This window comes from Hyla sarda, chromosome 2, assembly GCF_029499605.1.
Source record: "Hyla sarda isolate aHylSar1 chromosome 2, aHylSar1.hap1, whole genome shotgun sequence".
Taxonomy (NCBI): domain Eukaryota; kingdom Metazoa; phylum Chordata; class Amphibia; order Anura; family Hylidae; genus Hyla; species Hyla sarda.
This window is the reverse complement of record NC_079190.1, coordinates 113663811-113678459: the sequence shown is the minus strand read 5'-3', so window position 1 is coordinate 113678459 and position 14649 is coordinate 113663811. Positions and strand designations below refer to the sequence as shown.

Sequence of the window (14649 nt, the reverse complement as noted above, 5' to 3'; positions counted from 1 at the left end):
ACTTCTATTAAAAAATCTTAATCCTTTCAGTACTTATGAGCTTCTGAAGTTAAGGTTGTTCTTTTCTGTCTAAGTGCTTTCTGATGACACGTTTCTCGGGAAACGCCCAGTTTAGAAGAGATTTTCTATGGGGATTTGCTTCTAAACTGGGCGTTTCCCGAGACAGGTGTCATCAAAGAGGACTTAGGCAGAAAAGAACAACCTTAACTTCAGAAGCTCATAAGTACTGAAAGGGTTAAGATTTTTTAATATAAGTAATTTACAAATCTGTTTAACTTTCTAGAGCCAGTTGATATATAAAAAAGTTTTTTCCTGGATAACCCCTTTGATGATATTTTGCAACATTCCCATATTTATTGAATTTAAAATGAAAAAAATAAAGAATGTGTAAAAAACAAACTTAGGTAAATATACTGTGTAGGTATACAAACAAGAGAATAACAGCAGCACACTGCTAGCACTATGCTATATGTCAGTGGTCTTCAACCTGCGGACCTTCAGATGTTGCAAAACTACAACTCCCAGCATGCCCGGACAGCCGTTGGCTGTCCGGGCATGCTGGGAATTGTAGTTTTGCAACATCTGGAGGTCCGCAGATTGAAGACCACTGCTATATGTGATATATGTCATGTTTTAATTTGCAATACTGCCATGGTGCCCACTAGGGTACAACTACAGAAATCTTGTAGATATATATGGATTTGGAGACAATTACTATGTGTTGATAAAATCCCCTGCACAGATACTATATAGCAGTGTTTTCCATATAGGGTGCCTGCAGCTGTTGCAAAACTACAACTTCCAGCATGCCCGGACAGCCTTTAGTTTCCTGGTTGGAATTTTGTCTGTTGTGTTGCACAGGATGTGGTAACTTTAGCTAATATAAATTCAGGACATGCAGTTTTCTAGGTTTGGTTGGAGGTTGAGGGTTTGCATCAGTTGCTTAAAGTGTACCCGTCAGATCCAACAAAAAAATATATTTTTTAATATATCACTCAGTACTTAATCCTGACCATGTACATGTAATTATTATGTGTCTAGCACCTTTATTAATTTTTTTATTACACTTTTAATTTAGCTCATTAGTCTGAATTCCTCTCAAAGGGAGGGGGCGTGGCCTCACTGTGCAGGTCTCCGCACCCTCCCTCAGTATGCTGTCTGATCACATCTCCCCTAGCATTAGCAAAACTACAACTTCCAGCTTGTCCTCACTGACAGTAGCGAAACACAAGCTGACAGTGGGAGGATTTTTCCTCCAGCTGTGAGCCCTGCACTCACAGCTGTCAATCAAGGAAGTGTGTCCATGACATAGGTGATGATGCATGGACACAGCAGGACTAGTATGTGTCCAAGAGGGCGGGGGGGGGGGGGGGGGCAGTTGTTTGACTGGCTTTTTCAGTATGAAATACTGAAAATTCTCTAATGAAAGCAATTGCAAAACCTATTGGTTATATATGCTTTACAACATATCAAAAGTTTTTGTATCTGACAGTGCCCATTTAAACAAAATGCTACTTTTTGAAAAGCCGCAAATAGTAAATACATTTCCACTGCAAAATTCCTAACCAAATACAACCATATGGTCAACAGCTTTAGAAATCCCCTATATGAAGTCTTACACTTTTGACACATAAAATGACTGCACCAAACTATTGCAGCAAAAATAGACAAAAAAAACCTCCAAACATTACGATAAATTCCTCCTCCCCCACGTTTTCAGGGGCAAAGAGGGATTTGGGTAGAGACTGCACCCAGTGTTGTCATATGGATAGAAATGAACTGGCATTCAATTGGTTGGATTTATTTATTTTTCTGTCAGTAAATTTTCTACAGAATCCATATTTTTCCATAGCCATTCTCTGTTCTGCCAACCTTTAACCCAACTATAACACTGCTATTCCTATGACTCACTCTTGAGCTGCCAAAAACATTTAAGCATTTACGAGTCTCATGAGCAGATATCGTAGATCACTTTTTAGAATAAACTCCCATCCTCCCATTAAAGGGGTACTCCACTGGAAAACATTTTTATTTTAAATCAACTGGTGCCAGAAAGTAAAAAAGATTTATAAATGACTTCTATAAAAAAAAAAAATCTTTATCCTTCCAGTATTTATCAGCTGCTGCTATGATCCACAGGAAGTTAATTTATTTTTGAATTTCCTTTCTGTCTGACCACAGTGCTCTCTGCTGACACGTCTGTCCATTTTAGGAACTGTCCAGAGCACCATAAGTTTTCTATGGGGATTTGCTTGGACTCTGGACAGTTCTTAAACAACAACAAAAGACGTGGTCTCAAATGGCTGGAGGTGCTCAACCCCAGATGCGGTTGTGCATCTATACTGGGGGAGCAGATCCTGCCCTTGTAGTCCGTTGCTAAGGGCGATCCCCAGCATAAAAATGCATACAATGGAGGATGCCTGCAGCGGACTACAAGTGCCACAATAGAATCCTACACCAGATAAACGGTGTGGATGTGTAACAATTAGAATACAATACAGGAATATGGGTGCACTACTGTGGTAGATGTATACAATGACATTGGCTATCCCTCAAAACTGATGTTAAAATTGAGACATTCGCCAGTGTATCCTTATATTAAGGACACACCAGAGCCCGCACACCAGCGCCAAGGTTTCTCAGATGGCACGGGACCTAACGCTAACCTACCTGTGCGTAAAAAGCAAAGACCAGGGGCTAGTGGGCAATTACAGCAGCACTAGGCCGACATGCAGCCTACTCCCAGTTCCCTCTAGCGTGTCTAAGCACACATACAATGGGAGGAGGGAGAGAGGCTACAACATCAGTGTTGAGGGATTAGCCAATGTCATTGTATACATCTACCACAGTAGTGCACCTATATTTCTGTATTGTATTACTCTGGACAGTTCCTTAACCTCTTAAGGACGCAGGGCGTACCTGTACGCCCTGCGCCCATTCCCAGTAAATAAAACGGGGTCACGCCGTGACCCTGCGTCATACCGGGTCGGTCCCGGCGGCTAATGATAGCCAGGACCCTGGGCTAATAGCATGCAGCACCGATCGTTGTGCAGCGCGCTATTAACCCTTTAGAAGCGCCGATCAAATTTAATCGCCGCGTCTATAATGAAAGTTAAGTTCCCAGCAGCTCAGTCGGGCTAATCGGGACCATCGCGATAAAATCACGATATCCTGATCAGCTAGCATGCGAGCGGAGGTTCCCTCACCTGTCTCTGTTGCGTCCGATCGGCGATTGATTGCTCCAAGCCTGAGATACACGCTTGAGCAATCGACCGCCTATAACACTGATCAATGCAAAGCTATGGCTTTTCAGGGATCAGTGTAAAAGATCAGTGTGTGCAGTGTTATAGCCCCCTATGGGAGCTATAACACTGCAAAAAAAAAAGAAAAGTGGAAAAAAAAGTTAATAAAGGCCATTTAACCCCTTCCCTAATAAAAGTTTGAATCACCCCCCTTTTCCCATAAAAAAAACTGTGTAAATAAAAATAAACATATGACCAGTATTGATCATGGCATCTGAAGGGTTAAAAATGGGCATCAGCATGATCGTTGATATCCGCCATTATCCATGAGGTCCCAGCTGCTGTTCTGATCACCATGCCATACATGTGCAGGTATGGCGCTGTGTGATAAGTACTAGGGCACAACAACATACGTGTATATTGCATGTCCTCTCAAGGTTAAAGGGGTACTCCGGTGGAAAACATTTTTTTTTTTTTAATCAACGGGTGCCAGAAACTTAAACAGATTTGTAAATGACTTCTAATAAAAAATCTTTACCCTTACAGTACTTTTTACCAGCTGTATGCTCCAGAGGAAATTCTTTTCTTTTTGAATTTATTTTTTTGTCTTGTCCACAGTGCTCTCTGCTGACACCTGAAACAGGAACTGTCCAGAGCAAGAGAAAATCCCCATTGCAAACCTATGCTGCTCTGAACAGTTCCTGACACGGACAGAGGTGTCAGCAGAGAGCACTGTGGACAAGACAAAAAAGAAATTCAAAAAGGAAAGAATTTCCTCTGTAGCATACAGCTGCTAAAAAGTACTGGAAGGGTAAAGATTTTTTTTAATAGAAGTGATTTACAAACCTGTTTAACTTTCTGGCACCAGTTGATTTTAAAAAAATGTTTTCCACCGGAGTGCCCCTTTAAAACAGAGAAGCAGCATCAGTTCTTCTCATTTTCTAATTCATTAAGATTCACACCTGGTTTTGGCTTCAAAACAGCAGCAAAGTAAGAGCACCAATAGACTTACAGGTCTTCATAGGTAACCAATGATTCAACTTTTAGCATTAATGAAAATTATTGCACAACTTTCTAATATGCTTTCAGGATCTCTGCTTGTTGTCAGTGGATGAAAACTATTCAGAGGCTGTAAACATCCTAAACACTTTTCCCTGCATGCAGCTAACTGAGGGATACAATTGTATCCAGTGTATGCCATATGCTGTGAGCTAAATATAGAGGAAACTATGTTTATAGCCAAAATACTTCTAATGTCCTGTCCTTGCCGTATAAAACTCTGAATTCCAGGTGGTTTCGTTTACAGTGGTTGCCTATAGTTCAGTTCCCCTAAGGCCAGGACTAGGTTTTCAGCCTATAGATGTAATGAAGAATATATTTCTTTCTGACAACTGGGATTTAAAAAATAGTGATATAGAAAGTATATACAAAGAGCTATATCTCAAGCACTGACTGTACTTAAAGGGGTACTCTGGAGAAGAGAAAATTGTTTTAAAAAAAAATTAAAAATGCTGCCTGAAAGTTATCGAGATTTTGAAATTATCTTTATTTAAAAATGTCAACCTTCCAGTACGTATGAGCAGAGAGAGTCGCATGGTCTTTCCAGTCCTCTCTGCTGACACCTTTGTCCATGTCTGGAATAGTTCAGAACATGATCAAATCCTCATAACAAACCTCCCCTGCTCTGGACAATTCCTGACATGGACAGAGGTGTCAGCAGAGAAAAACATTTCCATCAGGAAAGACTACATGACTTCCTCCAGAGCACAACAGCAGCTGATAAGGACTGGAAAGGACTGTATAACTTTCTGCCACCAGTTGATTTGAAAACAAGTTATTTTTTCTCTGGAATACCCCTTTAATACTTTGACTTTGTATTGTACATATTGAAATCTGACTTAGTCCCTGATCTATAGTATTTAAAGAGTACCTCTCATGAACTTGTTAAATTTTATTATCTTCCCGGTTCACTGTCCCCCATCATGATGAACCACCCCTTGCCTTTATTTTTATAATTTTTTAGTTTTCCACCTTGATATTGCTCTGTATTTTCTGCTAAGTCTCAGTCAGATTCACAGACTGGGAAGGGGCGTTCCCCAGCAGGTGTGACATCATCTGAAGCCATACAGGGGAGAACTTCCTCCCTACACACAGCCCATAGCAGTTCAGTGTAAGATGAGCGATGATTGGCTAAGGCTGCACACACCCACCTCAGCACTCCAGACTGTATTTCCTGATTTTGGATTTCTGCCAGGCCAGCAGGAGTCCAAAGTCTGTGCAAGAGATGGGGGGAAATGTGCTCTGGACAAGTAGGGAGACACCTAGTGGCAGCATTTTTAACCCGATAACGACCAAGGACGAGTATAGACGTCCAGGTTGGCGGGCGTTCCCGCACCTGGACGTCTATACTCGTCCATTATTCTCGTGGGTGCTGCCCAGTGCACCCACGAGATCGCGGCAGGGACTCGGTTGTATCACACAGCCGGGACCCTGCTGCACTGCCAGGACCGAAGTAAACTTCGGTCCCGGCAGTTTTAACCCTTACAGCCGCGGTCGGAAGTGACCGCGGGCTGTAAGTGTTATGACAGAGGGAGGGAGCTCCCTCTGTCACTCCTGCAGCACCCCGCATCGCGATTGCGGCTGGCCGGGACCTGCCGCACTGCCGGGAGTGAAGTTCACTTCACTCCCGGCAGTTTAACCCTTACAGCCGCGGTCAGAAGTGACCGCGCGCTGTAAGGAGTTCTGACAGAGGGAGGGGGCTCCCTCTGTCTCCTCTGCAGCACCCCGCAGCGTGATCGCGGGGTGCTGCTGCATACCTGGGCAGCCGGGGGTCCTACAAAGACCCCCAGGTCTGCCCTGGGTATTGCCTGAAAGGACGTGCCAGAGGTACGTCCTAATATGCTGCCTGCCTGCTAGTGAAAACTGGCAGGCAGCATATAACTGCAATGCTTTGGAATACTAAGTATTCCAAAGCATTAAAAAGTGTAAAAATAAATAAATAAAATAAAAGTGTAAAAATAAATAAAAATGTAATAAAAGTGTAAAAAAATAAATAAATAAAAATAAATAAAAAATAATATATATATATATATATATATATATATATATATATATATATATATATTAAAAATACATTTATTAAATGAATCTAATTTAAAAAAATGCATAATGTGTAGGATCGCATTGGCGGACATCCGCAGCATGTAATATGCTGCGGATGTCCACCATGTGATCCTACACATTATGCAGCAGTCACGGTAATGAGCTCCCTGCTGCGGTTGGGTAGCTTTGTGTGTCCACTCATAGCGGCGGATTTCCCGCCGGCAGTCATGAGCGGACACACTGAGCTACCCAGCCGCAGCAGCGATGGATATATTCGCCATGAGCGGGTGCTTATTCCCACAACATGGCGGATATATCCATCAGGAGCCTTAACTGTCACAGACAGACGCGTTATACTGCCAGCCGACCAAGGACCAATCAGAGTGGTCCCTGGTCCAGCCAATAACTTGTAAGGGTGCGGTATATAAATGGGGTCACTTGTGGGAGTACTGTTCTGCCCTGAAAGCCAAATGGCGCTCCTCTCCTTCTGAGTCCTACCACGCGGCCAAGGAACCATATATGGCCAAAGCGGGGGTATTTCCGAACATGGGACAAGCAGCTAAATAAAATATAGGGTGCATTTCTTTCAATATCAGAAGTGATGTACAAAAAATATGCCCCCCAAATTATGCATTTGTGAAAAATTGCAAATTTCTAATTTTTAACACTGACTTTGTAATAATTCCTGCCAAAAAACTATGGTGTTAAAATACTCACTGTACCCCCTAGCGAATACCTTGAGGGGTCTAGTTTTTAAAATGGGGTCATTTGGGGGGTGTTCCTATGTTCTACTACCTTTTAATTTCTGCAAACCTTGCATAGCACACAAAAAAAAGATGTACTTTTCAAATTTTCAAAATTTTCAAAATTTCAAGTTAAATTGTTAGGCTTCTAACGAATTTAAAATGTTAATTAAAAACTAAAAAATGATGTCAAAATAAAGTAGACATCTGAAAGTATAAGTTTCATAAACTATTTGGTCAGTATGTATAAATATATGCAACCTATTAGTGTTAAAATAGCAAAAAATCGTAATTTTTTGTAAAAATTTCATGATTTTTTGCATTGTAAAAAAAAAACTACAAATTATATCGGCTTACTTTTACTATGTACATGAAGGACAACTTGTGACAAAAAAACAATGTCAGAATTATCGTGATTGGCAAAACGTTACCAGAGTTATTCTCTAATAAAGACCGACATCCCCGATTTGAAAAAACAGGCCTGGTCTTTCAGGGACGTACAGGTTTATTTGCATTGGTCCTTAAGGGGTTAAACACAATAAAACATAGAAAACTTCATTTTTTTTTTCAAGACAAAGTACATTAGAAAGATTTTTTATTTACCATAAGGAGTGCAATAGCAAAAAATGTGTTTTAATGAGAGTTACCATTTAAGTAACTGTTGTTCATCTGTTTGTCTAATCGTTCTAACAACCCGTAGCTCCAGCATCCTTTCTAATACAGTGGTCCCTCAAGTTACAATATTAATTGGTTCTGGGACGACCATTGTATGTTGAAACCATTGAATGTCGAGACCAGAACTCTATGGAAACCTGGTAATTGGTTCTGAAGCCACCAAAATGTCATCCAAAAAAAGGGAAAAGTGAGGATTAAAGAAAAATAAGTAGATAACTAATAGAGAAAAAGCAAATCCTTACATATAAAAGTAATAACGATCTGCTGGGAGCTGTAAATCACTGTCTATGTCAGTATTTCCCAAGCAGGGAGCCTCCAGCTGTTGCAAAACAACAACTCCCAGCATGCCTGGAAAGCCAAAGGCTGTCCGGGCATGCTGGGAGTTGTAGTTTTGCAACAGCTGGGGCCACCCTGCTTGGGAAACACGGGTCTATGTAGAGGACAGGAGCTTCTTCAGGGTCCTGTAAGTAAAAAAGTAATGGAGTCGCCCTCACCTGGTGTCCAAAGGAGCAGCTAACCCTTGTACAGGTAAAGTGTACAGAACATGTAATACCTCCCTGTACTTTAGGGGGCGCTATCAGACACCAGTCAGTGCATACGCTTCAGTAATACAGGGGTTTTACCAGCGAATGTCCATTCGGATTGGTCGGTTCTTCCGGCCATTGACACGTTTCGCAGATCTGGACTGTCCGTATCATTGTATGTTGAGTCTGATTTCAACTTACGATGGTCCAGAAAAGACCATTGTATGTTGAAACTATTGTATGTTGAGGCCATTGTAAGTTGAGGGATCACTTTACTTAAATAGCATAAACTTAAAGAACCAGAACCAGCAATAAGCCCTTTGTCTGCTATTATAGTGCAGCTCCATGTACGGTAATGGAGCTTGTGAAATATACAATATGAGCGGGTTACTAATATTAATAACACTAAAGTGCTCCCTATATTTTTTCTTGCAGATGCTACTGACCATGGTGTGCAAAGAGACCCCCCATCATTACAGAATCCAAGAGGGGCAGCCCCTGCAGTCAGCAGTTCTTCTTCAGCATACACTAACCAAGCCGTTCATGTACAGAGTCCGCTTCACACCAGCTCCCCAACAAGCATCCAAAGTTCAGTAACCAACACCAATTCCAATTCACACAGTCCACTGCAGGGATGCAACACAGTGACAGCCGATCCCTTTTTGTGTCCTCAGAGTCCTTTACATGCCAGTACCCCCATAAACACATATAGTCAGCCACATACTGTCAGCCAACATAATCTTACCCACACACAAAATACAGCTGTGCAAACCCAAACCCATATTCCACCAACATACAGACCATTGATACAAGCTGACCATGGAACACAGCCCAAAAACCCATCAGCGCAGCAGAGCACTATTCAAAGGCAGAACTCAGTTGCGCAAAAACAGAGCCCTCCACGTGCACATGTGCATTTTCACAGTCAAGTCAGTGTAAGTCCAGTGCACTCCGAAAATTCAACAAATGGCTATGGGCCAAAAAGCAGTCCTGTGAAGTCCCACAGTCTTGACCAAGCACCCAACACATTGGTGCAGTTGCCTGATAACAGGGCGCAGCAGGAAGAAACTGCACAGCCCCATAAAATAGTACACACACAGAGCTTCAATGCACCTGCACACCCACAAAGTGATGTTACCGCACCCAGTAATGGGCAGACACAGGGGTCAGGTCCTCATTCTCCTTTACCCTCTCAAAGTATCGTAAACCAAGTCCAGTCTGCCATGCACATGCAGGTCTCACAGTCCCATTCTTCTGGTCATGCACACAGCTCTGTGGGTCCGGCAGCTAATGTAGTACGCACACAAGGGGCATTTGCACAGGCAAATAAGCCCAAGCAGACTTTATTTTATCAGCAAGGTCCTGTCTGTACAAGTACTCCATGTATTCCTACAAACGGCACTGTGCAAACTCAACATGGACATTCAGACAACACAGTGCAAGCCCCCAGCACAGTGCACACTCAGATGCCTGCTCTAACGCCACATAGTCCTATTCACAAGCAGCCACAGACCACAGTGCGCACACAGAGCATCTCCCTACAGACATTCAAAAATCCTTGTAATAATCAAAGTCAGCCGGCGCCAAACAGCCAAGTGGTGCAAACATTGAATCCGTCTACCCCTCCATCCAGCCCCAGCAGCACAGACAGGTGAGTTTTCTTCTTGGATTCCATAACGTATTTGTGTCTGTATATACATTCAAGAATATAACTTACCGTATATACTCGAGTATAAGCCGACCCGAATATTAGCCGAGGCCCCTAATTTCACCCCAAAAACCCAGGAAAAGTTATTGACTCGACTGTAAGCCTAGGGTGGGAAATACATCATCCCCCCCTGTCATCATCCAGACCCCCGTCATTAACATCCCGTCATCATCACCGCCTGTCAATCCCTTCATCAGTGGTCTTCAACCTGCGGACCTCCAGATGTTGCAAAACTACAACTCCCAGCATGCCCGGACAGGGCATGCTGGGAGTTGTAGTTTTGAAACATCTGGAGGTCCGCAGGTTGAAGACCACTGCGGCCTTCGTCATCATCCAGACCCCCCCCCCCCTTTAGTTTTCTACTCACCTCCCCTCGGTGGGAAGTTAGGGTGAGCTGGTCCGGGCCATCTATGCTGCAGGGACCTTCCGGTGGGGAGGGTTAGTCGTTCCAGGCTGTCCATTTTCACCGGGAGGCCCTCTTCTCCGCTCCGGGCCGGCCCCAGACTAGTGACGTTGCCTTAACAATGACGCACAGGGACGTTCATGCGCAGGTACGTCTGCTGCGCAAGGATGTCCCTGTGCGTCGTCGTCAAGGCAACATCACTATGCCGGGGCCGGCCCGGAGCGGAGAAGAGGGCCTCCCGGTGAAAATGGACAGCCTGGAACGACTAACCCTCCCCACCGGACGGTCCCTGCAGCATAGATGGCCCAGACCAGCTCACCCTAACTTCCCACCAAGGGGAGGTGAGTAGAAAACTAAAGGGGGTCTGGATGATGACGAAGGCCGCAGTGGTCTTCAACCTGCGGACCTCCAGATGTTTCAAAACTACAACTCCCAGCATGCCCGGACAGCCGATGGCTGTCAGGGCATGCTGGGAGTTGTAGTTTTGCAACATCTGGAGGTCCGCAGGTTGAAGACCACTGAGAAGAGATTGACAGAGAGTTCACTCGAGTATAAGCCGAGGGGGGGCGTTTTCAGCACGAAAAATCATGCTGAAAAACTCGGATTATACTCGAGTATATACGGTACTTTGCTCGATTGCCTTTTGGGCACTAATGCTGACACAGCTGATATTACAGCTCAGAGCTGCAATTGAAATTCTCCCAGCATTTCTAGCTGGGTTTCCCTGGTGGCTTTTTCATGCCCCATCAACCTTGACTGGGTATAGAGAGAGCTCTGTGGTGTCCCGGTACCGTATTACATACAGTACCTTGGTAGGGGTCCCCAAAGTCAGAGTTCCTAGGAACTGTGGGGTCCTCAGTTCTAGTCTTCCCCTAGTCACCCCTTAAATAATTAATATATTACTAAGGTAAATGTGTATAAATGTATATAGAAAGTGTACTTACCTTGCCCTAGCGTCGCAGGATCTGCGGGTCATGTGACGAGGCTTTAGTCTCTATGGTTAATGCAAAGGACCTTTGGAGGTTCATAGGCCATGTGATACCCACAATGCTTTGTGAGGCTGATTGACAGATGGCGTGGACCAATCCTAAAACGCCCATATAATGGAGCTGCGGCCATGATTCTTTCTCTTGGGTTGCTGTCACTGAATGAGGTAGGACCTCCGCAACTTTCAACGACAATTACTAGGCCAAAGCCTTGCGGCCTCGGCTGAATTACACAGTGAGTTCTTCTAAATTCTCCGCAATTATCGGCAAGGACCCTGGACCTAAACTTAACCCTACATCCAGCGGATCTGCGCATTCTAAATTCCTACAAGCTAAAGAACTTACTAAAAGTCCCAACCAACTGTCAATCTCAGCCAAGCTGTTCATAGACTCTGTACAAAGACTGTTTTTATGTTCGCATGTTACAGAAAATCTTCAGTAAAGTTTATGCAAGTTTTCAGTGAAGCTCTGGTTATGGACAATACTTTATTCTGCAAACACCTATCGTCCTTGTGAAGGGTGGTGATAGGCCAAGTCATACAGCATTTAACCCTCACCCTGGCGTCACGACTGACAAGGGTTAATAACACCCTTTATAACCTGCACAGCAACTTCCCGACCACCACTCACACCCACAAGGCGACCACCACAGAGCTCTATCAATCAAGGCCAGTGGGGAAGGCAGAAGCCACCATGAAAGTGGTTACAGGTTTTCTTTACCTTTCTAGAACAATGGGATCAGCAGTTAAAGGGGTATTCCAATTAAAAAAAAAATTTTTTTCATATCAACTGGTTCCATAAAGTTAAACAGATTTGTAAATTACTTCTTTTAAAAAGTCTTAATCCTTCCAGTACTTATTGGGTGCTGAAGTTGAGTTGTTCTTTTCAGTCTGACAACAGTGCTCTCTGCTGACTCCTCTGTCTGTCTCAGGAACTGTCCAGAGCAGGAGAGGTTTGCTATGGGGATTTACTCCTACTCTGTGCAGTTCCTGAGAAAGACAGAGGTGCCAGCAGAGAGCACTGTTGTCAGACAGAAAAGAACAACTCAACTTCAGCAGCTGAAAAGTACTGGTAGGATTAACATTTTTTTAATAGAAGTAATTTACAAATCTGTTTAACTTTCTGGAGCCAGTTGATATGAATTTTTTTTTTTTTTTTTATTACTGGAATACCCCTTTAAATAAGAATTTGTCTGTCATTTGGGTCTATCAGCCACTATTGGTTCCCTTTTAAGAATGGATTTAACAGGGCATTATAAATAGAAACGGATACAGATGTTAACAGACCCTACCTTGTTTTCCTAAATCCAGCACCTTTGGACTCCCTACAAGAGTTGTGCATGAAAACATATGTTTGTTTATTACAGGGTAGGAGTCATGGATTCTAATGTAAATCCTAATTCCAAAACTCCTGAAGGAAATATTTTGCACACGGCCTCTCCATCACGGGTATCAAAGGTTGCCCCTCAAATGCCTGTAAGCCCTACCACAAGGACAATTGAAGAAACAAAAGGACAATCATCTTTTAATCATGCGCCAGTCCATACTGAAACAAGTCCACAAGCTGCCCACGACAGTGTACCCTCTGAAGCTACCTACCCTCCACGGCCATACCCTGTTACACCACAAAAAAGGAGTGGTACTATGTCCCTGCCTGAGACTCTTGTATTCTGCCATGGAGCGGAAGTCACTAGTCCTCCACTGTCACCAATGGGAAGTCAATGTGAGCTTCTGTCTCCTTCTCCCACACCATTATTTCCCATAAGTACTGCCTATTATTCAGGCAGCCCATGTCCGCCAAATGTTCAGCCACCCACTTTGCCTGAAAAGTGCCATACTCCGGCAGCAGTGGACAAGTCGGGAACCCTTGGAAGATCAAGTGAGCAGCAAGCAGATAAATCCCCTCCATCCATCAAAGGTTGGTATATGTGTACAAGTATTATTCTATGTCTTCTTGTGAATAGACGTCAGAGTGACCCTTTTATTTTTACCCTAAAATTCAGATATACAACTGGACATTCCTCCAGCTACCAACTTTGTGCAGGATTCTTCAAGATTTTGGTATAAGCCAAACATCTCCAGGGAGCAAGGTAATGAAAGTATATACAGTATATATTGTATTCTTGGTCTCGTAGTAGATAGTCTTTCCACTTACATACTGCCCCACTCCCCACATCTGCATTTACCCGCTACATACATAGTTTCCTTCAGCTCATTAAAGGAAGTCATCAGGAGGTACTTGGTGGCTTCTTCCTGCCCCACCAGCCTTAAAGGGGTACTCCATTGGAAAACATTTTTTTTACTAAATCAACTGGTGCCAGAAAGTTAAACAAATTTGTAAATTACTTCTATTTAGAAATCATAATCCTTCCAGTACTTCTCAGCTTCTGTATGCTGCACAGGAAGTTCTTTTCTTTTTAATTTCTTTTCTGTCTTACCACAGTGTTCTTTGCACACATCTGTCCATTTTAGGAACTGTCCAGAGTAGAAGCAAATCCCCATAGTAAACCTATCCTGCTCTGGACAGTTCCTAAAACGAACAGAGGTGTCAGCAGAGAGCACAGTGGTCAGACAGAAAAGACATTTTAAAAGAAAATAATTTCTGTGGAGCATACAGAAGCTGATAAGTACTGGATGGATTAAGAATCTGTTTAACTTTCTGGCACCAGTTGATTTAGAAATTTTTTTTTCCAGTGGAGTACCCCTTTAATTCATAGATCTCTCCCTATAACCAAACAGGGGTAGATCGATCAATGAAGGCTGGTGGGATGCCCTAAAGATTTGTGTTCAGGCAGCATGAACGTATTAACAGGTTTACTTTAAACCTTTAGCAATCAAATAAAAGTCTGTGTACCATCCATTACTTACATTGTGAACTTGACATACCTCTTTATTTCTTTTTTCAGCCATTGCCCTTTTAAGAGGGGCAGAGCCTGGCTCCTTCCTTATTCGGGACAGTAACTCTTTTCGAGGTGCATATGGTTTGGCTCTGAAAGTTTCCAGCCCACCTCCAAATGCAATGACGCAACCATGTAGAGGTAATCTATTGGTTTATGATATTTACCCTCCAATATTTATACATATATTTGTAGATTACTAGATATCCACAACAAGTAATAGGAAACGTACAAAATCTTTATTAATCACATTGACCATACACAAAAATATATAAAAGCCAAGAAAAGTTAAGTAACACCATGGATAGCACAGCAAAGTAACACCATGGATAGCATATACCGAAGGTAAGCCGTAACAGAATATACGTAA

At 43.0% G+C, this 14649-nt stretch overlaps 1 protein-coding gene across 8 annotated transcripts in view; it reads left to right on the top strand.

Annotated features, from left to right (window-relative positions):
- TNS2 (tensin 2) overlaps window positions 1-14649 on the top strand; it is a 181570-nt gene that overhangs the window by 153134 nt on the left and 13787 nt on the right. For all 8 annotated transcript variants that reach the window (XM_056555326.1, XM_056555323.1, XM_056555327.1 and 5 more), the window contains 4 exons: window positions 8722-9937; window positions 12750-13300; window positions 13386-13472; window positions 14289-14420. In XM_056555326.1, coding sequence (XP_056411301.1) covers window positions 8722-9937; window positions 12750-13300; window positions 13386-13472; window positions 14289-14420 — 1986 coding nt within the window. The remainder of the gene's footprint in view (window positions 1-8721; window positions 9938-12749; window positions 13301-13385; window positions 13473-14288; window positions 14421-14649) is intronic.